Source organism: Phytophthora sojae, assembly GCF_000149755.1.
Source record: "Phytophthora sojae unplaced genomic scaffold PHYSOscaffold_7, whole genome shotgun sequence".
Lineage (NCBI taxonomy): Eukaryota > Oomycota > Peronosporomycetes > Peronosporales > Peronosporaceae > Phytophthora > Phytophthora sojae.
This window is the reverse complement of record NW_009258121.1, coordinates 550,048-575,086: the sequence shown is the minus strand read 5'-3', so window position 1 is coordinate 575,086 and position 25,039 is coordinate 550,048. Positions and strand designations below refer to the sequence as shown.

The window sequence follows — 25,039 nt, the reverse complement described above, 5'->3', positions numbered from 1 at the left end:
ATGCATTAATAAAGCAACCAAACCTCGATAATCAATCGGCTGAGCTGCTATCTGTTCAGGGGTTACATTGTTTTCTTTTTCTAGAACCACGCTCGTACCTTGTGGTGTTGGCTCCGTAGTACAGTCCCGTATTTGAAACGTTTCTAAAGGGTCTTGAATGAACGTTTCTTGCGACAGACTCAGTGTGTTTCTTCCTAGATCTCTTTGAATCTCCATTTTTCGCAAATAGTCCAACTCGTCTATGTTTTACATAATAAATTTTGTACGCAACATAGTTTTGAGATCATTGATCAAGCCCAAGTGTCAGCCAGCGATCATAAGATCATCCACATAAAGACAAGCCCAAATCCCGTTGACTGTCTCATGTAGATACTTTCACTTAGTATACGTTTTGGAACGTACTACACTCCTGGCCAAATTAATCTGGCCACCCACCTATTCGACCGTAGCTCAGTCAATACTACAGATATGGCGCTGCGGTTTTGATATGTGTTTTGTATAGTAGAGAGCGGTACAGTGTTTATGTTAACAATTGTGTTTTTGCGATTTGTGGGGTAGCTCCCATACAATAAACCGTTTTGGGCATGCGGTCCAAACTTTCGGCCACCCATGCCCATAATAAAATTAAGATCAGTGTAACGAGATGATTGTGCAATTTAAGTCTGCTCACCAGCCATGGACGACTGCGCATGTCGCAGGCCTTAGTCACTCTTCCTTCATTTCTAGTCTCACTGGGGAATGCCGCCTTGGCTCAGTGGCCAGGAGAAAGGACGCATTCGAGGACTACACGAAGGAGAGCTCTCGGTTCGAGCTATCGCAAGACGAGTCATGCGCTCACGCAACGCAGTTGAACGAGCCCTTGCACCGCAACGTCAGAATCGCCGCCGGCCTGGAAAGAAGCCCGTTGTGTCCAAGAGGCTTGCCCATTTGCTGCTTCGCAAGGCGTCCAGCGGCGACTACATGGCCGCGCAGCTGACGGAGGAGTGTCAGTGCGCGTGCTCACCCCGCACGATACGACGTCTCCTTGCTGGTGTAGACTAGCCAGTCTACACCAAAATGGAGAACACGCTGGTGCTGATAGTCGCGCACAAGGCACACCGTCTGGAGTGGGCTAAACACATGGTTGTTACGCCAATGGAGGACTGGATGCGCATCATCTTTTCAGATGAAAAGAAGTTCAACTTGGACGGGCCCGACGGCCTCCAAAGCTACTGGCACGACGTGAGGTGGCCGCCAAGGACAGCAGTGAGGCGCCAGAACGGTGATGGTGTGGGGTGGCTTCAGCGCCAAGGGCAAGACGGAGCTTGCGGTGCTCGTTGGGCGGCAGGCCTCGGCACAGTACATCTACACTGTGTCTGAGTTCTTTCTGCCCTATGCTCACCTAAACTACGGGGTAGACTTTGTCTACCAACAAGACAACGCCTCGATTCACACGTCACAGGAGACCAAGGCGTTCTTTGAAGAGCAAGGTGTGCCCGTGCTCGATTGGCCTGCCGTTCACCCGATCAGGAACCCCATCGAGAATCTGTGGGCGTTGCTGGCTTGCCGAGTCAACCCGAACGGACACCAGTACGCCAATGTTGGAGACCTGATAGCGGCTATACTAGAGGCGTGGAAAAGCATCGACCAAGCTACGCTGAATAGGCTCTTAGATTCAATGCCTCGACGCTGCATTGAAGTGATTGAGAAGAAAGGTGGTAAGACGCATTACTAATACATTCATTTTGTTACACTGGTCTTAATTTTATTATGGGCATGGGTGGCCGAAAGTTTGGACCGCATGCCCAAACGGTTTATTGTATGGGAGCTACCCCACAAACCGCAAAAACGCAATTGTTAACACAAACAATGTACTTCTCTCTACTATACAAAACACATATCATAACCGCAGCGCCATATCTGTAGTATTGACTGAGCTACGGTCGAATAGGTGGGTGGCCGGATTAATTTGGCCAGGAGTGTAAAAACGTCCATTTTGTGTGGTGTAGACCTACAGCTGTCGATAGTGCGAGCAAAAGCTGCAGGGGCCCATACCGAGCTACTGGGGCGCCAATTCGTTACAGCAGGGGGTCCCTATCGACTACCAACCATGCCTTAAATCGGTCAACAGTACCATCTGAATGACACGTTTATGTCGAACACCAAGTGACAGCCGAGTTCTCGTCGCCCTTCAGGAAGAGGCGCTCACTTCCATGTGCTGTTCTTCGGGAAGGCCTCAAACCCATTCTTTATTGCACACTCCCACTGCGTGGTATATTCGCTAGCCGACGCCTCCTTGATAGATCGAGAAATGGGAACCGTTTGAAATATTATTTAACTGTGTGACATAATCCGTCAGCCTGACGTTACGGGTTCTTTCTCGCTTAGATCTTTGTCTCGGATATTTAAGGCTAGACACCACAACGAAGCCGACCAGACGCCACAACCAAGAACCGAAGATGGCCAAAATTAATGTGCTTTTATAGAACGGTTGAAGTGCACACTAGGGGTTCGCAAGGAATTAAATAGAGGTTTTAAAAGCATACATGTGCAGAACAGAAACTAGTCCAGTCCTGTATAAGATCATTAGGGTGGCCATATCCGGTATGGCTAGGGACAGTGCTGAAGGCTTTAAAGCTCTGTCAGCTTACATGGAATTGTTCGCCCAGCAAACTCCCGGCTCGCGGGTATGTTGCCAGCTTGACACTTCTGGTCGATTGTTTTACTCGTTTCTTTCGTTTGGAGCGATTGTATCTATCCAGGATTTACCCTTGCTGGTTTGGGAAAGCGACGGTACGCACATGAAGGATGCTGACTACAACGGCGTTGGTGTGACTTTTCTGGACAAGGATGGAGACAAACGAACCGTTCCTGTTGCTATAGTGTCCGTGCATAAAAAACCACGGATAACTTTGTTTGTTTTTTTGCAAACTGCATCGCTGCAGGTATTGCTCTTCACCACCATCCGCCATTTACCAATCGCTGCAACCAGCTACTGGTCCAAGCAATTCTTGTTGGTGGGGTTTGCGCATCAATACCAAGTTCTGCGCCGTGTATGCGCGCTTCAACACAATGTACAAATTGAAAAGGGTTGGTGGCGCTAAGGAGAACGTCATTGAAGAGACAATGAATCTACAAGCGTCGGGATCAGTGCGGGAGTATGAACGCAACATCGACCGTCTTCGGAAGCTTTTCCCAACACTGATCATGACAGCAATAGACGGCGAGCCGAAAGATAGGTAGAATCGTATCTTCGAAGTATTCACCCGATCAACTGGATTGTAGTGGGCGACAGCACGCTGAATGGCGAGGAAGCAAAGGGGCTAGAAGAAAACTGGAACGCTACTCCAACTTACGGCAACAGATTGCCTTATTCGGTGTTCGATCTACTAGTGGTGCCGAAGGTGACAACAATGGTATGCTGCGGAAGTGAGGTCCAAGCCTTTCGCTATTTCGTGCCTTGCACACGTATTGCTTGTGTGCTGTAGGTACATGCCGATCGTTAGTGACGGAGACCGATAAGTGGGTTTCAGATGACTGCGACATCACTCCGCACGCCAAGAGGCCTTTCGACGAAGAGAAGTCGCATGTAGCGAAACGCACGGTAGTGCCAGCCAAGATGTCATTCTTCTATGTGTTTGGCCCGTTCGATCGTAGTGATGTTGCATCCGCGACTACTATGTATGAGACGAACATGGCAAGCGGAACATGCCGCCCGTGCAAGCTTGCACTGCTCCTGCAAATTTCTTGCCGCCACATTCAAGCGGTAATTTAATCATTGGATCAACAAAAGAAGGGTAAGCCTCTTGGGTATGATGTGCTGCGGTATTTCCACCGCGTATATATGGTCCGCGCCATTTGTGAAGCATTGTGTCGAGATCAAATTGCTGATAGATACAATTTTGACGTCGGTGTGCAATGTGTTACCTGCGCGAAGATCCTGCAAGTCTTGCACAATGATAACACCGCAGTTAGTCACAGATGAGATATCCACGCTCGCATGTTTACCCACCTTCATCTCGGACACCACGAGCACCATCTTCTGGCCTAAGCAAGACTCTTCTTCTCCTCCTTTAACCTTTAAACGGCACGATGTGGCGGGCTCACACCTGGCCCGTTACACCTCATTACATAAAAAACGTTTGGGTCTCCGAGTTTTCCTTCTGGTTGGGGTACTTGTCCATCAGGTACTTTATAATGCCCTGGCCCATGGGTTGCAAGTCGTCGTGTTTGGTGGTGGGGGGCTTGTGAACTCTTACGTTTGAGAGCTTACGCTCAACCAGTACTTCATCGTGGGAGGATTCATTGTCTTCCAGAACGAGGGCATAGTGCGCTGCATCTGCATGCTGGTGTTAAGCTGCGACAGCCACTCGCAGTACTTTTCCGTGTTCATCCATGCCTTGCCTGTGTTCGTGTATGTAACACCGAGCTCGGTGAACACGTCATGACCCCGAAGTGGAACATCCTCCTTTGATTGCCTATGAAGTGCAGGGGGGAGACGATCAGAGCCGCCTGCGTTGAACGCGATGCACACAGACATCTGCTCCTTCAATTGCTTCGTGCCTTTCTGTCTTGACTTTGGTAGGAGTACCCTTCGGCTAGCACCAATATGTTGATGTCTTGTCCATGTTGTCAATATCACAGGGATGATATTTAGCAATGCACTTAGGCTCCTCTCTTCCTATAGCCACGGTGTCTTCGTCGAGCGAGCTGGTTTCCCTGCGGCAAAGACAGAACCAACGACCACTGCGCAACTGAAACTTGTCCCCCAGTCCCTGCTCGTGCCGTAGTTGCCCTCCGTCTCACCGACCAGGTGGCGCACCTGAGAGCCGTTAATGGTGCCCTGACGACGCCATCATTTGTCGGCTTTGATGCGGTCGAACAGGCTTTCGTCCGAAGCGCAGATTCGATACGCAGCACCGCTTGCGGTTGGCTTGAGCGGGTTGAATATCGTCGAATTTGCGCTTGTTCTTGAGGATGCCGCGGACGGTTGATTCGCCCACCCGTGTCGCCGTCCATAACTCCGTAGTTGCCCAGTTTGCTAGACGTTTTGCGTCGACGTCGACTCAGCACGAAGCTTTAGACAAAGCTCTATATATACACCCGAATTGTTATATATACCTCTCCTTACTTCTCCGGTCCGGAAAAGAATAAACCGTTAGGTTTTTCATTAAAAAAAAACTCGACCAAATCGATTTATGATACCCTATTATTCACTAATGTACCATCTCTCATTGGACAAAAAGCCAACATTAGTGATTTGTATGGAAAAACCTCAAACATGATTGGCTGTTTTTCAGGCGTTGGGGGAGGGGGAAGATTCGATTGGTTATGGCGACATAAGACACAAATAAGTTCTCTTTCAGCTTTCTAAATAGTAGTTTTACGCTCAAATCTGATCATTTTTGATAACGGTGCGAATTTAAACCTAACACACCCAAAATTCGACCATTTAAACTGGCCGATACAGACCGCAATGGCGGGAAAACGCATTTAAAAAACAATCGGTGCGATACAACAGACAAAGGGTTTTACGTCAAGGCCAATTACAGCTCTCTTGGCGTAGTAGAACGTGAATTATGGTCGATTATATGAACTGTTAATTCTTTTCCGGACCGGAGAAGTACTCCTTATTATCCCGAGCATGTTCGGCTCCTTGCCGTTCTTATATCAACCAGCTGGGGTATTTAGCTGCGCCACACGCATTCAGAATGATCGAATAAGCCGCTGATTGGTTATTTAACCGAAATCTAGGCGATATATATACAAATCGACCAGAATGCCCACACTGCCGTAGGCATTCAAAGGGATTTACAAATACATCGACCACGATTTGGCGAGCTCAAATCCCCTGAGAACGGACAATATCCGGGCGGCCAAAATGCGTGGTGAGCAATATATATATATAACGACAAAACCGAAACTCAAGTGAGTATCGGTTCTATCGTAATATCTAAGGGATTCCTAAGGGCACTCCCAGAAAACTCAAGGACACCTCCATAATGAAATCAATATATAAATTACCGTACCCCTTCTCGTTCTCAAGGAAGTGACATCTTACAATCTCGGCGGTAAACCATCGGGAGGGATGACGTACCATAGAGCTCGAAAGGCGAACGGGGTAACGCCAAACCAAGCTCAGTTCTGCAAAGTTGAATCCTAGACTGCTTCTCAGGCTGTCTGCACGGTGCCTTGTAGCGAATTCGACAATATCATTTATACATACGTCATAGTCAAGCAGCATTAAGTAGTTGTTTTTAGGCTCTAGCACATAGGTGGAAATAAATAACGTGAACGTGCTCAACAAAAAAGTGTATTTTCAGTTAAAGCAAAGAGCATCTTACGGTCTAGATGCACGCGTCCACGGTCGACACGTTCCAGTAACTCCCGTTCACCTTTAGGAAAAGGATCATTTCAAGAGTTAGCGGGGTGAGGCATTTCATCTCATTTCGCAGCACCATCCGTGCAACGCTGAAGAGACGCTCGACAATGTTGGAGGTCGGCAGAATTTCCTCCAATAGCTCGAAGGTGCTCGGCGCGAGCTCCACTTCGCGCCGTTTTGAGATCCGGTCAGCGAAACCCATTTTGGCGGGTCCGTCTCGCCTGTAGCCTCCCCCGCTGACTTTTTCCGCCCTCACAAACGGCTGCAATGCGGCGCGTTCGGGGCAAGAGAGTCGTTTGGCTTGGCCAGCCAGTGCCTTCACCAATCCCGATTCAAAGTCGGGCAAGTGAACAATCGGCGTTAAAACCAAACGAGAAAAAAAGACATAGTTAGCAGCAAAATTGAATAGATCTAAGCCGTATATACGTAGCGAGATAAGTTATAAATACCGTTTGGATCTCCAGAAGGCCATCGAGCAGGACACGCACGTCCAGCAAGTTGAGGCCATTCGGCTGCAGCTTCTTAGAGACGGACCCCACATCCGCCAGCTGTGCCAGGAGCGTCTTGAGCCGCCTGTTTGCGGTCGGCGACGGCACTTCCTCGATGACTTCCTCGTCATCTGTGCTGATTAACTTGCCTAGCTCGAAGTAGCCGCTAGCATCGTGTAAGGCGACCCCCAGTACGTCTCGTTCTTCAACTTGGGCTTGAGGGAAGGCTTTAACCCCCCGCACTCATACGTTGTATATGACTACATGTTATGAAAAAGAGCAGCACGTCTTTTTCTACGTGAAATGCACAGGTGTAGGTGAAAATATGCACAAAGAACGAGTAGGAATTGCAGAGAATGGTGGATTAGACTGATTATTTGATTGCTACCAGATTGCTAACAGGAACCGCTCTCCCCATCATGCGTATGAGACAGTGCTACCCCTACTATGCCTTGGGTACTCTGATCAGATCAGACAGGATATGATACATGATTGTACATAGTGGTTCGAAATACAAGATGAATCTCGTCCGATATATCAGGGTATGTAAAAGAAGAGGTAAGCTGGCAAGAACACCGTTGACACTTTATTTTGCTCTGTAAGGGTTATATTGCGCATGTAGGTACTAATATGCACCCCTCAGAGAGAATGCAGCCTGGGGAGGTGGCCCAATCCAATAAAACCGAGCAGGACGTGCGCTATAATAATGCTAAGACGCCATTAGCCCGCGGTTGGGAAGACGTGTCACTTGATTGCTAGCTAGGTACAGCAGGATTTTGTTTTCAAGGCATGCATAGCCTGGTATGTTGGGATGCAATCATAGGATACTTCCAGCATAAACCCGCCCTTGTGTTTTATTTTTGTTCACCATCAATAAAAAGGACACTGCAAGTTGGAGTATATACACCCTGTTGAAATTTAGCTACCCATCCGAGGGCGTCTTAGACAACATGTGCGTCTGTCTTTGTCAACTAGTTTCCCGCAGGTTATAGAAATGTGTCGTACTTACGGAAGGCAATAGTTAGATCAAATACGCATACTTTTAACATGTAGTATACAGCTTTAACACAGTGTATATTGATCAAAGCCAGGGACCGAAAAAACCCGCGAGTGCGGGGGGGTTAATCTTTTCAAAAACCAAATACCAAAATTAGAATATGTTCAAATTAGGTTCGGACCAAGATTCAAATTTGCGTACTTCGATTTCGCCGCTTGAGTGACTGTTTGCAGACGCCTCAGGCGTGACTGCACTTGCTCCAAGTCCACCTCGTACGGCTCCAGAAAATTGCGGGCCGCCAAATTAAGACGATGGCTCGAGCAGCCGATCAGCAGCACCCCCGTCAGTCGTACCAGCCTCTTCTTCATCGCACAGTTGTCACCAACTGGAAAAAAAAACGTTAGAGAGCTTCTTACTAAAACAAAAAGGCAAGAACGCAGTCAGGGCAGCCACATGACTCTCAGCGTTGAGACGGTCATCCGGACCGTTGATGATCGGACCGAGCGACATCAGGGGACAGTGGCAGACGCCGTTGAGCTCAAAGCAGGTGTACTCCGCCAAGTAGTACTCGGTGCCGTGCGTCCAGTCGTCCAGAATCGCGCCCAAGTTGTCCGGGAGCACGGCACCGACGTTCGTCTCGACAGCCTCTCCATGTCGCGGCCGAGCATTGCCTTGTACACAGGTGGTGGATTATGTACTTTCCAAAAAAACACTTAAAGTTAGGCAGAATTACCATAACAAATAAAAAACAACCTTTTACCGTCTCGTCGTCTCCATCTCGATGAAGGAAAACGGGAGGTTTCCCGACCCGATCCAGAGCAGCCATGCGTAGCAGTTAGTCGTCTTCTGGCGTACCCACGGCGGCAAAGTGCCCGTGGCAACGGCGCTAGCCGCCTCCATCTCGGCCTCGAAACCGAAGTGGTCAGACCGCTCTGCGCCACGAGGTTCGTGTATCCCGTTTTGGACATGTGCTTGCGTGTTTTGTAGCAGGCCTTGTAGGCCTGCAGACCGATAGGTTTGCCGTCCTTGGTCAGCAGCGGTTTGAAGTAGAACGCCGATACTTGCTTCGGCAACTTGCTGTTGGAGCGTTTGGGGGCAAAGAGGGCGTCAGACATGGCAAGGGTTGAGAGTATTGCTTGGGGGGGGCTCAGAAAAGTTGCAGTGAGATGAAGTAGTGAAGCTGACCAAGTTAGAGCGCTAAGAGCCAACAGCGAACTGCTGGTTGTCGGGCTTCTGGGATAAATGCTGTAAATGGAAACACCAAACTTATAAATACGTAACATGTTGCGACATGATCCCGTCAATAAAATATGTACGGACTGTACGGAAATATATTTTATGGAAGTATAACGTAAAATACCGATTGGTACGCCCTCATCGAATTTAACACCCTTCGAATACAACTCCCTTGCGTAGAGCGTTGTTTAACAGGCGCCGCCCCTAGCCATGTACCTAAAAGTGGCCTTTGGGGGGACGTCGCAAAATTGACCACTGATAGAAAGTAGTAGTACGAGAAAAAACAGTGTACTTCGAAAGCACTCGAAAATACAAGCACGATGGAGGTGTTTACTGCTTCGTAAATGCCCTGTATCACGAGATATGGCGATGCGAAAATTGGCTTCGAGGCGCCCTTTCGCGGTAAATTACCGGATTTGCTTTTTTGTGTCAGAAATTATTGGGAACACAAAAATAGTTCGTACCATCCATCGCGCCCTCAGGTATGTGTCGGGTTGATCAGCGCGTATTTCCGCTACAGCAGCGGAAGCAGGTATGATAGGAGCGCTTCTGACCTGTTGCTCATGCAGGCTTTCAGCGCAAAGTAGTACTCTCAATCAAATTATGCGAACGCGCTCCTGTAAATCATACCTGTGAGTCAGTCCCTTTGTGTCCACGCACTCGCTTGGTCTGCACAGCAGTTCTATCGCGCTCGTGGATTTGTGTCCTCCCATCGCAGCGCACCTTACGCTTACCACGTGGGCATAGCGGGCGTGGATCTGTATCCATAGCTCTGTACTTGACTATGCAGAAATCTTGTGCGTTCAAATCGATCGCGACCTTTCGAGTTAACTAAAATCCTGCAATAAAAGATGACTCTGTGCAAGTGTGGTATGATGATGCATGCATTCACGCTGAAACTTTGTAATTACCTTTTCCTAGTGCATTTGACTATCGTCCTCAAGCCTCGCTGGGATCCGTTAGCAGCTGGCGAATCGAATTTACCCCGCGTCCACCCGACCGTGTTCATGACTAGAGGCGGCGCCTGTTCAAAATAGAACCTTAGATGTTCTTTTGTTTAATATATATGTTTAAAATACGTTTACCTAAACAAAAGGCAATTTGATATAAGTTATTAATGGTAGTATGACATATTGATACTGAAAAATTAGGCAAGTGTTTAGATTTTTGTTATCATAATGTGACTTACTTTCTTTTTCCGTTGCTCCTCGTCTGACGCCTCCGATCCATATCTTTGCTATTACAACAGCCTACAAGAAGTACGTATCGGAAACGAAAGCATCTCGAATCACATTCATCAAGATCCGCGACAAATGCCATGCACTGATCGTGGTCATCCACTTCTTATTAAGCTTATTAAGGGATCCTCATAAAAATGATATATTATAATTACTTAGGGCGGTATAAGGTAAAGATTCTAACTAACGTTAGTAATTTAAAATCAGTAGACAACTATTTTTTGTTATTACTTATAGTATATCACACGTACGGATTAACAAAAATGCAATAAGAAATCTAATTTTTAAAGTATATATTATACAAATGTTGCTACCTAATGGATGCGATGTAATCTATTACGTTTTTGCATCGCTACACTACGTTGTCGCTTGAATCAGCTTGATTAATATATACCGTTCTTTTTTAAGTATTATATACATTAAAACTCATATTTGCAATGAGCAACTATTACTAAATTGTAAAAAATCGAATACAACGCCCTGCTTTCAAAATAGGGCGCTGTATAGCAATAAAACGTCGCGTACTAACAGATATTATACGTTCTTATCGGCTTCCCCGGTGCCTTCCGGTCGATTTGTGTTTCTTCGAATTGGTGGATCCGTTGTGCTTATAAATGCGGCGTTTACCGTATTAGATGGGTCCCATTCAAAATATGGTATTCCCCGCCGAGTGCCTTGACTTTTCCCTTTTATCAGGTGCCCTTATGGAAAAGCCCATATTTTATGTGGTACTTCGAAGAATACATTAATATTAGTGGTGCCATAATTTGTCCTAGTGACCCATCTGGGCGAAAATTGTGGTACGCTGTGCTGAAATCAAGTTCCTAGCATTATTTTATAGTGAACGGGGTATAATTCTGTAATTTCCGGAGTTACGTGCAATACTGCTTCATCGAAATGGGAAGTAGTCAATAGTCCTTTTGACAATGAATGAAAACACTTGAGCCGCTGCTAAAATGTATCAAAATCAACCACTTGCTTTTTAGACATTTTGACATGTTAACAGCAAGTGGGTGATTCCAAATACTGTACGTACTAGTAGTTGTAGTGTAGTTCATCGTGGGTTTCTGTGCTGGCAGCGCGCATTGCGCGCCGCGTAAACAGGTTCGCGGCCTTATTCTGGGCCGCCTCTCAACGGAACCCTGGACATCTCGCCGCAGACGTTGCAGGTCGACAAGCACGGCCATGGATTCGACCACGCGCTTGTATTAGGTAGCATACACGAAGCAATTCGGGAACAATTTCCGTGCCGAAACCGGCAATTTGCCGTCGGCAAAGTTGGCCTCCAAGCAGCAAATCTCGCTTTGAGCGAGTAGAGACACGCATGAAGCACAGATGTGCCTCAAAGCCCGCTCGGTCCGCACAATTGGCCAAAACTCCACCCACTTTCATCCAATGCGCCGGTGCTGTTGTTGGGTACGCGACAAAAGCGGGGGGCGGCACTTGGCGTTTGTATGTGGGCGCCGATCCTCTCTGAGTGGACCACTCGTGGCGCTGGGGGAGACACCCACCATTTCTGCTTGGAGTTTGGCGTCACAACTCAACAGGGGCCCCATTGTAGATAGGTGATCGACCATGCAGCGCTTCCAGGTGCGTGCGCCTCCCACCAAAGAGCGCGGCCCGCCATGAACGAATGAATGAGCTCTGTGACTAAGTGATTGCCTTCTCGTGTGTGTGTGTGTGCCCGGCAGACTGCCCTCCGCAACAAGAACGTGTGGCAGCGTGTGGCTGTCTTCGACGCGCACCACGCCAGCGCCGCGGCGCGCCGTGAGGCCTCAGCGGCCATGTCTGCGCGCGCCTTCAGCTCGCTGCCCGACCACGAGGTCGTGGGTCTGCCGGCCCTGTCCCCCACCATGGAGGTGGGCACCATCGCCAAGTGGAACAAGCAGGAGGGCGACCTCATCTCGGCCGGCGACGTCGTGTGCGAGGTGGAGACGGACAAGGCCGTCGTGGACTACGAGGCCACGGACGACTCGTACCTGGCCAAGATCCTGGTGCAGGCCGGCTCGGGCGAGGTCCCCGTGGGCCAGCCCATCTTCGTCACCGTGATGGAGGAGGAGGACGTCGCCGCCTTCAAGAACTTCTCGGCCGACGCCGCCCCCGCCGTGGAGGCCGCTCCGGCCACGCCCGCTGTTGAGGCCGCCCCGGCTGCTGCTGCTGCTGCCCCGGCCCCCGCTGCTCCGGCTGCTCCCGCTGCCTCGGCCCCCGCTTCGGGCCGCGTGTTCGCCAGCCCGCTGGCCAAGAAGGTCGCGCGCGAGTCTGGCGCTGTGCTGTCGGTGATCAACGGCTCTGGCCCGAATGGCCGTATCATCAAGGCCGACGTGGACGCCGCTCTGGCCGCCGGCACGGCTGCCCCGGCCCCGGCTGAGGAGACTGCCGCCCCTGCTGCTGCCGCTGCTCCCGCCGCCGCTGCCCCGACCGCCACCGCCGACTACACGGACTACCCGATCAGCCCGGAGGCGCAGGCCATCGCCCAGCAGTTCACGCAGCAGAAGCTGGAGGTGCCCCACTACCACCTGTCCACGAACCTGACGCTCGACAAGCTTCTCGACGCGCGCGCTCGCCTGAACGCCGGCCGCAGCGAGGACGAGCAGCTGTCCGTGAACGACTTCATCGTGCGCGCCGCCTCGCTTGCCATGCGCAAGGTGCCGGACGCCAACTCGAGCTGGAAGGGCTCGTTCATCCGTCAGTTCAACGACGTGAACGTGAACCTGATGGTGTCTTCGGCTGCTGGTGGCGTCGTGGCGCCCGTGCTGACCCAGGTGAACCGCAAGGGCCTCGACGACATTAGCAAGGAGATCCAGGCTGCCGTGGCCAAGGCCAACGACGGCGCCTTCGAGCCCGCCGACCTCGCCAACGGCACGTTCACGATCTCGAACGTGGGCCAGTTCGACGTGCAGTCGCTGGCTGGCATCGTGCGCCCGGAGCAGGCGTGCCTGCTGGGCCTGGGCACGATCGAGAAGAAGGTGGTGCCGAACGACGACCCCAACGCTGAGCAGATTTATAAGTACGCGCAGGTGATGACCGCCACGCTTGCTTGCGACCACCGCGTCATTGACGGCGCCGTCGGCGCGCAGTGGCTGGCGTCCTTCAAGGAGCTGGTCGAGGACCCGCTTAAGATGATCCTGTAAGCCAAATGCGTCCAAGAGAAACAGCATGTTTGGTACACTTTCGATACCAACGAATAGTATTGGATTGAAGGCCGTGTACACGCGAGCAGGAACTGAGACTTTTACGCAGCTCCACCCCTGGCCTGAGGGTGTTTAGCCATCCGTTACCTAGATCTTTCCCTAGTCTGAGGCGTAAGAAGCCAAGATGACCTGAGCAGCGTTTGCCTTCTTTCGTCGTGTGAAGTTTTAGCTGGCCAGCGTGTCATCGCCACTCGCCGGTGACGCACACCGGGACGGTCTCCACACCCGCAGCAGCAACTTGTCGGCGGCAACAGGTCGGGATATGGCCCGATGGGGAACAAGTCCACCGCTCGAGGCAGCGCCCGGATGCGCAGCATTGGAAGGCCACCTCGAAGTGGCGGCCAAGCGGGCAGCAGATGCTCATGCTGGCAACCCTGGCCGCGACCGCATTGTCGACCCGCAGGGGTAAGACGAATCTTAGTCCAAGATACGCTGTCAAACCAGGCGCCCGCTTGTCCGGCGTTGCAGGACGCTCGCTGCCTGCTGATGCTGCCAACGCTGCTTGGCGTCGAGACTCGACTCGACTCGACTCGACTCGACTCGCGTGCTGAGCCGCACGCGCCTTTCACGCCGTTGCCACCGTTGCTGCTGCTGTAGTGTCGGCGAAGGCGCCTCTCCTATATAGCGCCGGCCTTCGCCATGGCCCATTGATCGGCCCGCAGGCTGGCGGCGGTGCTCGCTCCTTGCTGCCATCCATGCCGCCGGCGCTCGCGGCGCGTCATGAGCCTCGTTCACGATTGGCATGTGCGGACAGTGGGACGGCGACAAGCGCCCGGATTGGTGGAATTGCGGGCCGCAGCGGCTTATTTTGGGCTCCAACGCGGTGACGCGCCTTCTTTTGGGCGCCCTGTCACGCCGCAGGTACTTCCTTCATCTCACTGCAGGAAAAGCGGAAGAAGGAAGGCCAAAAGCGCGGCTTCAATCACGCCGCCCAGTCTGCTTCTGGCCGCGCACAGCAGGGAGCGCCATCGCACTGCCGCCCTCGCCTCGCCCTCCCGACCCCGAGGCGAGCGCTGCCGCGAACTGATACGCAGCACGTACAGCCACAGTAGGGCCGTTGCCACCGCCGCCGCCAGTCTCATTCATGGCCCTGACGATGCAGACGGAGGTGAACCCGGCGAGCTGGGCGTCGCCGCCCGCGTCGCCCTCGCCGCTGTCGCTGCGGGCCACGCCGGCGTCTCCGCAGGTGCTGCGCGCCTCGGCGTCTAGTACAACGCGCCTGTCGCCCAGCAGCAGCAGCACCCCCAAACAGCAGCAACTACAGCAGCAGAGGAGGAGGCGGAGCAAGAACAAGGCCAGCGAGCCGGCCAACAGCGCGCTCGTGCTGGTGGGCATGATCTTCTTCGGCGTGCTGCTGGCGCTGCTGGTCATGGCCTTCTTCGCCTACGCGCCGCTGCTGTGCGCGTCGTGGCTCGGCATCCTCTACGTCATCGGGCTGTACCTGTCGACCGAGTCCAAGTGGCGCTGGCACGACGCGCAGGAGTTCGAGAACCGCTTCTGGACGGGCACGGCCTTCCTCTTCAGCGCGGCCGTGCTCTACATCAAGGACTCGCCGCTGGCCGTGGGCCAGTGGAACTCGACGCTCGGGCTCGTGCTCGTCTTCGGCTTCACCATGAGCGTGCACTTCTTCGACCGGTTCCTGCACCGGCAGGAGATCAGCCGGCGGCCGCGGCTCAAGGAGGCCACGCGCCAATTCTCGCATAATTTATTCAAGTACAAGGCCACGGCCGAGGAGAAGACGCTGCTCGTCATGGACTGCGTCAACTGCATCGACCGCCACTATTTACCGAGCACTATTAACAACATGATCAACCTGGCCGAGGTCAAGCGGCGAGAGCTCAAGATCTTCCGCATCCTGGCCGGTGCGGGCAAGGACGAGCTCAACTACATCCTGAACCACATCCGGCTCGCGCTGCTCTTCTACAAGGTCAAGGACCACTCGAAGCTGCGCGAGGACCAGAGCCGCACGCTGATCCTCGACTTGCTGTGCACGACGCGGCTGGCCGACCTGTCCGTCATGTCCCGCGCGCTGCTGCTGGACGCGCTCATGGTGATGAAGATCAGCGCGCACCCGATGGCGCAAAAGTGGGTGCGCAACATCATTTTGAAGACGCAGGGCGATGACTTGAGCAACTTGAAGACGTACACGGACGCCAAGGGGGACTTCCACAGCATGCACAAGCTCGTATTTAACGACGTCCGCGACCCGACCATCCGCGCGGACATTTTGACGCACATCCAGCGCGAAGCAAGTGTGCAGATCGCGCACATGCGCCTCGGCACGAAGCGCGGCCGGAACCGCAAACAGCAAGCGTGGCGCAAGGTGTTGAGCGACGTGGACGACACGCTGTACTCTTCAGGTGGACGGTATCCGGCAGGCTTGGACACGCGGTACCCTCGACACACGCTGTACCCTGGCGTGCTGCCATTCTATCGCGAGCTGGACATGGGCACCGTTGGCCCAGACGACTGGACAGACGACCGTGTGGGCAACCTCGTGTTCCTCTCGGCCAGGCCCCACGTGTACAAGGATGTTTCCGAGAAGAAATCGTACGCCAAGTTTGCTGCACTGCATGAGAAGATGGGCATGCACACTCTGCCCACGATGCTCGCAGGCAACCTCAAGTCGGGCCGTGCCTTTATGTGGCAAGGCGATCTGGAGCCTATGGCCCAGAAGAAGTTCGAGAACTTTAGCGAGTTCTACCAGCTCTACCCGGAGTTCAAGCATATTTTTGTCGGTGACAACGGCCAGGGCGATGTACGCGCCGCTGAGCTTATCGTGGAGAAGTTTGGCTCGGATGCATTGGAGGCTGCGTTTTTCCAGCGCGTGCAGCCAATGGAGAAGATGTTCAACTACCATTCGAAGGAGGACTTGGAGCGTTGGCGCAAGATGAACATCATCTTTTTCGATACGTACGTCGGCGCGGCAGTCGAGGCTTTCCGAATGAAGAAGATTCGGCTCAGTGGACTCAAGAAAGTATGCGACGATGCTGGACAGTCGTTTGAGGCGATTCACTCGTGGCTCACGCCACAAAGCCGGGAACGAGCACGACTGCTTCTTAACAGGGATCTCGCAGCGGCAAATGTGCTACTGGCTAAGAAGCTTGGGCCTTCACCTTTGGTGATGAAACCTCAGGGACTGCCACTAAACTCGATTGTGCGCACGCCGCTGGGGCGGGGTATCGTTCGTTCTTTCCGTGGCATTGATGGCATTTACCAGGTGGATCTGACCGACTGGCCGCCATCGACAGGTAATCATAAACGAGTGCGAGCGTTTTTCCCGGAAGACAGCCTCACGGTGTACGTCAGTACCGACATCTCGCCCCTCTCTGACAGCTCGCTGGAATACCTCAAGTTCTACCGCGCGCCACCAGCCCACATCTTCGCGCCACACGCGCTGGTGAAAACACTGTTTGGCATCGGTCGCGTTCAAAGTTACCGCGCCGAAGATGAGATCTATACGGTAACGATTCCTGGGGACCAGAGCATGCTGCACATGACCGCTTTCCTGAATGCCGATTCGCTGCAAGCTGTGGATGAGGAATTCCTCAAGGGTTACGCCACCAGCGGCTCGACGTCGCCGCGGATGTTCGCCGGAGTGCGCTCTGGTATCGGCTTCATCACGAAGAAGCTTATTACGTTTGTGCCTGGTGGCTCTGCGGCGAAGCCGTTGTTCGGCATTACGGTGGTTGTGGATTCTCCCTTTGGTCGCGGCGTGGTTGTTAACTTTCGGGAAGAAGACCGCGTTTACGAGCTGCGGTTGTTTGCTAGCGGAACTAAAACCCGGGGTCGTGAGCTGCCGTCACACGTCAGCGTGTTTGTCCAAGAGCGGTGCTTGCAGCTTTCGCCGGTGTCTCCACCACGAAGCTTCTTCTCGATGCTCGGGCTGGGCTACAGTGCAGCTGAGAATGCGATCGAGCAACCAGCAGGACCGGTCCCGGTTGGCTCTCGTGTCAGCACCGCCTACGGAAAGGGTATCGTCCGTAGCTACCGCTCAGTGGACCATGTGTATGAAGTGGTGTTAACTGACTGGACGTTACCTGGTGATCACGGCGTGGTCGCATATCTGACGAAATACTTTATCCACGTGGAGGATCCGGCGTTAGACGACGTTCCAGCACTTCCGCTCGCGGAAAAGGAGGTGTCATCGGAGGTCAAAACTTCTGCGCCGCCGGGCAGCGGCGGCATCTTCCAGTTACTTCGTTATGGGTTCTCGACGCCCGCTTCTGAAGCTTCTGAAGCAACCGCGCCGAGCAGGATGCCCGCAGCCACGGAGAATGCTATAGCAACAGCAGAGCCGGTCCCGGTTGGCTCTCGTGTCAGCACCGCCTACGGAAAGGGTATCGTCCGTAGCTACCGCTCAGTGGACCATGTGTATGAAGTGGTGTTAACTGACTGGACGTTACCTGGTGATCACGGCGTGGTCGCATATCTGACGAAATACTTTATCCACGTGGAGGATCCGGCGTTAGACGACGTTCCAGCACTTCCGCTCGCGGAAAAGGAGGTGTCATCGGAGGTCAAAACTTCTGCGCCGCCGGGCAGCGGCGGCATCTTCCAGTTACTTCGTTATGGGTTCTCGACGCCTGCTTCTGAAGCTTCTGAAGCAGTTGTGCCGAGTAAGCCGTCCGCAGCGACGGAGTTGGACCAACCAGAGATGCCAGAGTAGCTCGTCACCTCAGTGTTGCGCTACGCTGTGATGCCGGGAAACTCCAACACAGTTTTCGTTTCAATAGCAGCCGCGAGAACGTACTTTTCCTGCGTCACAACCTAACTTAACAGCGAGAAATTTGGGAATGATCAAATTCAAGTTCGTCCGGTGAGCTTTTATGCATGACCGGCCCAGAACCTTTTCAACCCCTTTTAAACCAGCTTTTCTAACATGACAAGCCACACTTCAAGAAAACCACTTCAAGTATGCCGAATGTGCATCAACCGTGTAGAGCTGCAAAAACATTTCATATTTCTTCAGTAGTAGTAGTAGGCTTGGGTTGGGTTAGTCTGCCCGCCTGCGTACATGTACACTGTAGATATCGTTAGAAACGCTTAGCCTCGGAAAGCACTTTGCACACGGAACTCGCTCAAGAATACCAGTAGCCATACTTTCTTACTTATCCATTATTGTGAGTTCTTGCTGCCAGCGACCACTACTTCATGGCATGAAGTGGCATGAAGTTCATGTACGGGGAGTATTAACTAGTCGCTGCTAGCATACTTCGAGGTAGCTCGTACTGAAGTCAAGAGAAGCAGACCCTGCACAGCTCGAACTCGTCCTAGACAATTCATTCACATTTTTCTGCGAAGATGCCAGGTACCGACAGGAAAGAGCTAACCGCTCCCTGGTCGCAGGATCATCATGCATTAACAAACTTTCTATTGAGAATCAATTACAATTTCGATCAAAAACAACTCATTTATCCCATTCATCTGAGTTTCCCGTCATCACGGGGAGTAATTATTATCTGTTGCTAATTTACTGGTTCATCTGTTGCGGGCAAATCAGCGGAAAATCTGTTGCCCGTGTCGGTTTATCTGTTGCGTGGTGTAGGGGACGAAAGCAACAGGTTTTCGGTACGGAAATCCTGCAACAGATTACATGTCGAGTTGACTCGGTATATCTGTTGCCTATGTGATTACTTGTTGTGCTTATGCATCGAGTAAGAGCACCCCTGCTATTTATCCGAAGGCGGTCGATGCTTGATAGGATTCTTTTAAAGGGCTCGCATGAATTTCGCGAAGGCTATGTGAAAGTAGGATGGCCATAGCAGTAGATTTATTACTTGAAGGTCATAACACCGTCCTCCAGCTCCAAAAGATGCTACGCTGCACATTTTCCGCGTCTGGCGTCGGCTCCTGTACAGTCCCGCATCACCTCAACGTCTTCAGGCATCGGATCTATTGCGCCTCGCTCTACATGCACTGCTTCTTACTCGAATTACTGTTGCTCTGGTGCAGGCAACCCCTCTTCGGGCGCGGACTTGTGATCCGCCTCGGACTAGGCCAAGTTTGGATTGCGCTGGATCTTGATTTAGATGGTTGGGCCACGTTCACCTGTACACATGAACGCGAGATGAGCTTGCTTACCTGTGCATGTGACTAAGATAAATAATAGTTGCGTGGTCTCCAATAGCTCTTCTTCGCTCGTTGTTATGTAGCCGCCAAGGCATTTGCCCCTGTGCGAGCTTGTACACGTCGCGAATACATAGTACTGAAGGACTCACTGTCTAGTGCCCACGCTCTTCGCACGAGGGGGTAGCTTTGCACTCTACTACCTCAGGAAGCACCCGGAGGAAGAAGTCCAGTCCATGAGTACGAGTCGCCACAGTCTGTTGTGCCCACGCTCCAAACACGCCGAAGTACTCGGTAGTACAAGTCGTACTTCGCTTCCTCATCGAACCTAGTGATCATGGAGCCGGTCTCCTGGATGCTGCCTGCAGTCCAGTAGCAAGCATACTCAACCGTTTGGCGCTGTAATATGAGTTTTAGCTCAAACAAATATCTATGCGGATAAAGAGAGTATGGAGATCGAGAGCGACAGTGGATGACGAGAGCAGATCCTAAAGTCCCGCAGACTGGAGTGAACTACATAGTGCAACCCCGTAACTTAGACGAAGGGCAGCGGTGACATCTACGGTACTGTAGCCACTCGCAGCTCCGAAGCTGTTGTCGGCGTGGCCGACGGATGCTCGTGTTAATGCATTGTTCCGTTAATGTCACTCTCAGTGGCCACGTGCACTACATCGTACTACCCAGCGGACGTGAGTCGACACCTCCGTCCGATGACTTCACGCATACTTAAGTACGCGCGCGATCGGGGCTACCACGGACACAACGGCTCTCATTACTACAATTGGGGCTATGGCTATGACAAATTCGACCCTCAGGGCTACCGCTCTTACGACCAAGGCCGTTCTTCCTGTGATGATGGCTATGGGGGTCGTTATGACCGCTTGAGGGTCAGTCCGTGAGGATGACTAGTTTTCCGATAGGCGGTAAGAACCTAAGGCTGATGTTGCTATTAGTGGGGAGCCGGCGAATGCCGCAGTCTAGATCTCACTTTGAATTCTTCCTTGAGGTGCTGAACCCGCCTCGCCACGCCCTCGAATTCAAGTCGAGGCAAAATATATTCATTTGCCCCCCTTACGCCTGTGAGATGGACGCATGAGGAAACTGATCGTTATGACTCACACAATGACTAGGAGGACAACGTGACGCTCACCGCAGTGATCCTTCACCTCGTGGATCGACCCGTAAGCGCGTGGTCTGCTGTTAAATCCTTGGAAACACTGAAGAAGCTGTAACTCATCCCTGGCACCAATTAGTCCAGTAGCTTGCATGCGCTTTAAAATAGGTCACACACTCTTTGTGATAGGCTTGGACGTCAAGAGCGCACCCGTGGCGACGTTGACTTGCCATACCTGTGCTGCTGATGTCGTAGCACGCCTGCGCCAGAAGTCACAGTCCTCGTTGGCCTCTAAGGGGAACGGCAAGCTATCATCTGCATGCAGCAATAACTCAAGCTGCTTGCAAAGTTAAGGAATGACTATCGCAGAATAAATCCGTAGCAGACCGCTGAGCTCGCCATAGTCCCCGAAATGGAATACCACAAGTTCATGCATCACCTTCCTGAGCAATAGCGGGGGTGCTCTTACGCGATGCATGAGCACAACAAGTAATCACATAGGCAACAGATATACCGAGTCAACTCGACATGTAATCTGTTGCAGGATTTCCGTACCGAAAACCTGTTGCTTTCGTCCCTACACCACGCAACAGATAAACCGACACGGGCAACAGATTTTCCGCTGATTTGCCCGCGACAGATGAACCAGTAAATTAGCAAACAGATAAAAATATTCTCCCCGTCATCACGGCGTAGCGCAACACTTAGGTGACGAGCTACTCTGGCATCTCTGGTTGGTCCAACTCCGTCGCTGCGGACGGCGTACTCGGCACAACTGCTTCAGAAGCTTCAGAAGCAGGCGTCGAGAACCCATAACGAAGTAACTGGAAGATGCCGCCGCTGCCCGGCGGCGCAGAAGTTTTGACCTCCGATGACACCTCCTTTTCCGCGAGCGGAAGTGCTGGAACGTCGTCTAACGCCGGATCCTCCACGTGGATAAAGTATTTCGTCAGATATGCGACCACGCCGTGATCACCAGGTAACGTCCAGTCAGTTAACACCACTTCATACACATGGTCCACTGAGCGGTAGCTACGGACGATACCCTTTCCGTAGGCGGTGCTGACACGAGAGCCAACCGGGACCGGCTCTGCTGTTGCTATAGCATTCTCCGTGGCTGCGGGCATCCTGCTCGGCGCGGTTGCTTCAGAAGCTTCAGAAGCGGGCGTCGAGAACCCATAACGAAGTAACTGGAAGATGCCGCCGCTGCCCGGCGGCGCAGAAGTTTTGACCTCCGATGACACCTCCTTTTCCGCGAGCGGAAGTGCTGGAACGTCGTCTAACGCCGGATCCTCCACGTGGATAAAGTATTTCGTCAGATATGCGACCACGCCGTGATCACCAGGTAACGTCCAGTCAGTTAACACCACTTCATACACATGGTCCACTGAGCGGTAGCTACGGACGATACCCTTTCCGTAGGCGGTGCTGACACGAGAGCCAACCGGGACCGGTCCTGCTGGTTGCTCGATCGCATTCTCAGCTGCACTGTAGCCCAGCCCGAGCATCGAGAAGAAGCTTCGTGGTGGAGACACCGGCGAAAGCTGCAAGCACCGCTCTTGGACAAACACGCTGACGTGTGACGGCAGCTCACGACCCCGGGTTTTAGTTCCGCTAGCAAACAACCGCAGCTCGTAAACGCGGTCTTCTTCCCGAAAGTTAACAACCACGCCGCGACCAAAGGGAGAATCCACAACCACCGTAATGCCGAACAACGGCTTCGCCGCAGAGCCACCAGGCACAAACGTAATAAGCTTCTTCGTGATGAAGCCGATACCAGAGCGCACTCCGGCGAACATCCGCGGCGACGTCGAGCCGCTGGTGGCGTAACCCTTGAGGAATTCCTCATCCACAGCTTGCAGCGAATCGGCATTCAGGAAAGCGGTCATGTGCAGCATGCTCTGGTCCCCAGGAATCGTTACCGTATAGATCTCATCTTCGGCGCGGTAACTTTGAACGCGACCGATGCCAAACAGTGTTTTCACCAGCGCGTGTGGCGCGAAGATGTGGGCTGGTGGCGCGCGGTAGAACTTGAGGTATTCCAGCGAGCTGTCAGAGAGGGGCGAGATGTCGGTACTGACGTACACCGTGAGGCTGTCTTCCGGGAAAAACGCTCGCACTCGTTTATGATTACCTGTCGATGGCGGCCAGTCGGTCAGATCCACCTGGTAAATGCCATCAATGCCACGGAAAGAACGAACGATACCCCGCCCCAGCGGCGTGCGCACAATCGAGTTTAGTGGCAGTCCCTGAGGTTTCATCACCAAAGGTGAAGGCCCAAGCTTCTTAGCCAGTAGCACATTTGCCGCTGCGAGATCCCTGTTAAGAAGCAGTCGTGCTCGTTCCCGGCTTTGTGGCGTGAGCCACGAGTGAATCGCCTCAAACGACTGTCCAGCATCGTCGCATACTTTCTTGAGTCCACTGAGCCGAATCTTCTTCATTCGGAAAGCCTCGACTGCCGCGCCGACGTACGTATCGAAAAAGATGATGTTCATCTTGCGCCAACGCTCCAAGTCCTCCTTCGAATGGTAGTTGAACATCTTCTCCATTGGCTGCACGCGCTGGAAAAACGCAGCCTCCAATGCATCCGAGCCAAACTTCTCCACGATAAGCTCAGCGGCGCGTACATCGCCCTGGCCGTTGTCACCGACAAAAATATGCTTGAACTCCGGGTAGAGCTGGTAGAACTCGCTAAAGTTCTCGAACTTCTTCTGGGCCATAGGCTCCAGATCGCCTTGCCACATAAAGGCACGGCCCGACTTGAGGTTGCCTGCGAGCATCGTGGGCAGAGTGTGCATGCCCATCTTCTCATGCAGTGCAGCAAACTTGGCGTACGATTTCTTCTCGGAAACATCCTTGTACACGTGGGGCCTGGCCGAGAGGAACACGAGGTTGCCCACACGGTCGTCTGTCCAGTCGTCTGGGCCAACGGTGCCCATGTCCAGCTCGCGATAGAATGGCAGCACGCCAGGGTACAGCGTGTGTCGAGGGTACCGCGTGTCCAAGCCTGCCGGATACCGTCCACCTGAAGAGTACAGCGTGTCGTCCACGTCGCTCAACACCTTGCGCCACGCTTGCTGTTTGCGGTTCCGGCCGCGCTTCGTGCCGAGGCGCATGTGCGCGATCTGCACACTTGCTTCGCGCTGGATGTGCGTCAAAATGTCCGCGCGGATGGTCGGGTCGCGGACGTCGTTAAATACGAGCTTGTGCATGCTGTGGAAGTCCCCCTTGGCGTCCGTGTACGTCTTCAAGTTGCTCAAGTCATCGCCCTGCGTCTTCAAAATGATGTTGCGCACCCACTTTTGCGCCATCGGGTGCGCGCTGATCTTCATCACCATGAGCGCGTCCAGCAGCAGCGCGCGGGACATGACGGACAGGTCGGCCAGCCGCGTCGTGCACAGCAAGTCGAGGATCAGCGTGCGGCTCTGGTCCTCGCGCAGCTTCGAGTGGTCCTTGACCTTGTAGAAGAGCAGCGCGAGCCGGATGTGGTTCAGGATGTAGTTGAGCTCGTCCTTGCCCGCACCGGCCAGGATGCGGAAGATCTTGAGCTCTCGCCGCTTGACCTCGGCCAGGTTGATCATGTTGTTAATAGTGCTCGGTAAATAGTGGCGGTCGATGCAGTTGACGCAGTCCATGACGAGCAGCGTCTTCTCCTCGGCCGTGGCCTTGTACTTGAATAAATTATGCGAGAATTGGCGCGTGGCCTCCTTGAGCCGCGGCCGCCGGCTGATCTCCTGCCGGTGCAGGAACCGGTCGAAGAAGTGCACGCTCATGGTGAAGCCGAAGACGAGCACGAGCCCGAGCGTCGAGTTCCACTGGCCCACGGCCAGCGGCGAGTCCTTGATGTAGAGCACGGCCGCGCTGAAGAGGAAGGCCGTGCCCGTCCAGAAGCGGTTCTCGAACTCCTGCGCGTCGTGCCAGCGCCACTTGGACTCGGTCGACAGGTACAGCCCGATGACGTAGAGGATGCCGAGCCACGACGCGCACAGCAGCGGCGCGTAGGCGAAGAAGGCCATGACCAGCAGCGCCAGCAGCACGCCGAAGAAGATCATGCCCACCAGCACGAGCGCGCTGTTGGCCGGCTCGCTGGCCTTGTTCTTGCTCCGCCTCCTCCTCTGCTGCTGTAGTTGCTGCTGTTTGGGGGTGCTGCTGCTGCTGGGCGACAGGCGCGTTGTACTAGACGCCGAGGCGCGCAGCACCTGCGGAGACGCCGGCGTGGCCCGCAGCGACAGCGGCGAGGGCGACGCGGGCGGCGACGCCCAGCTCGCCGGGTTCACCTCCGTCTGCATCGTCAGGGCCATGAATGAGACTGGCGGCGGCGGTGGCAACGGCCCTACTGTGGCTG

General features: G+C 53.1%; 7 protein-coding genes across 7 annotated transcripts; 2 read left to right on the top strand and 5 right to left on the bottom strand.

Annotated features, from left to right (window-relative positions):
• Positions 1-3,754: 3,754 nt before the first annotated feature.
• Positions 3,755-4,998, bottom strand: PHYSODRAFT_303630 (hypothetical protein; the record flags this gene model as incomplete). Its single annotated transcript, XM_009533686.1, has 3 exons — positions 3,755-4,088; positions 4,239-4,598; positions 4,802-4,998. 3 exons carry the CDS (start codon positions 4,996-4,998, stop codon positions 3,755-3,757), a joined length of 891 nt encoding a protein of 296 aa, XP_009531981.1.
• A 1,328-nt stretch (positions 4,999-6,326) lies between these two features.
• On the bottom strand, positions 6,327-6,563 carry PHYSODRAFT_515257 (hypothetical protein; the record flags this gene model as incomplete). Its single annotated transcript, XM_009533685.1, has 1 exon — positions 6,327-6,563. One exon carries the CDS (start codon positions 6,561-6,563, stop codon positions 6,327-6,329), a length of 237 nt encoding a protein of 78 aa, XP_009531980.1.
• A 187-nt stretch (positions 6,564-6,750) lies between these two features.
• On the bottom strand, positions 6,751-7,011 carry PHYSODRAFT_517781 (hypothetical protein; the record flags this gene model as incomplete). The annotated part of the gene is made up of 1 exon (XM_009533684.1): positions 6,751-7,011. A coding segment is annotated over one exon (261 nt), but the record flags the coding sequence as incomplete, so codon positions are not given.
• A 1,554-nt stretch (positions 7,012-8,565) lies between these two features.
• On the bottom strand, positions 8,566-8,961 carry PHYSODRAFT_518238 (hypothetical protein; the record flags this gene model as incomplete). The annotated part of the gene is made up of 1 exon (XM_009533683.1): positions 8,566-8,961. The coding sequence occupies one exon, from the start codon at positions 8,959-8,961 to the stop codon at positions 8,566-8,568; it is 396 nt and encodes a 131-aa protein (XP_009531978.1).
• A 2,937-nt stretch (positions 8,962-11,898) lies between these two features.
• Positions 11,899-13,451, top strand: PHYSODRAFT_562723 (hypothetical protein; the record flags this gene model as incomplete). Its single annotated transcript, XM_009533682.1, has 2 exons — positions 11,899-11,910; positions 12,012-13,451. The coding sequence occupies exon 2, from the start codon at positions 12,105-12,107 to the stop codon at positions 13,449-13,451; it is 1,347 nt and encodes a 448-aa protein (XP_009531977.1). The 5' UTR covers positions 11,899-11,910; positions 12,012-12,104.
• A 1,144-nt stretch (positions 13,452-14,595) lies between these two features.
• PHYSODRAFT_250754 (hypothetical protein) lies at positions 14,596-18,180 on the top strand (the record flags this gene model as incomplete). The annotated part of the gene is made up of 2 exons (XM_009533681.1): positions 14,596-17,752; positions 18,119-18,180. The coding sequence occupies 2 exons, from the start codon at positions 14,596-14,598 to the stop codon at positions 18,178-18,180; spliced, it is 3,219 nt and encodes a 1,072-aa protein (XP_009531976.1).
• A 4,046-nt stretch (positions 18,181-22,226) lies between these two features.
• Positions 22,227-24,983, bottom strand: PHYSODRAFT_458535 (hypothetical protein; the record flags this gene model as incomplete). Its single annotated transcript, XM_009533680.1, has 2 exons — positions 22,227-24,780; positions 24,904-24,983. Coding segments are annotated over 2 exons (2,634 nt in total), but the record flags the coding sequence as incomplete, so codon positions are not given.
• Positions 24,984-25,039: the final 56 nt, after the last annotated feature.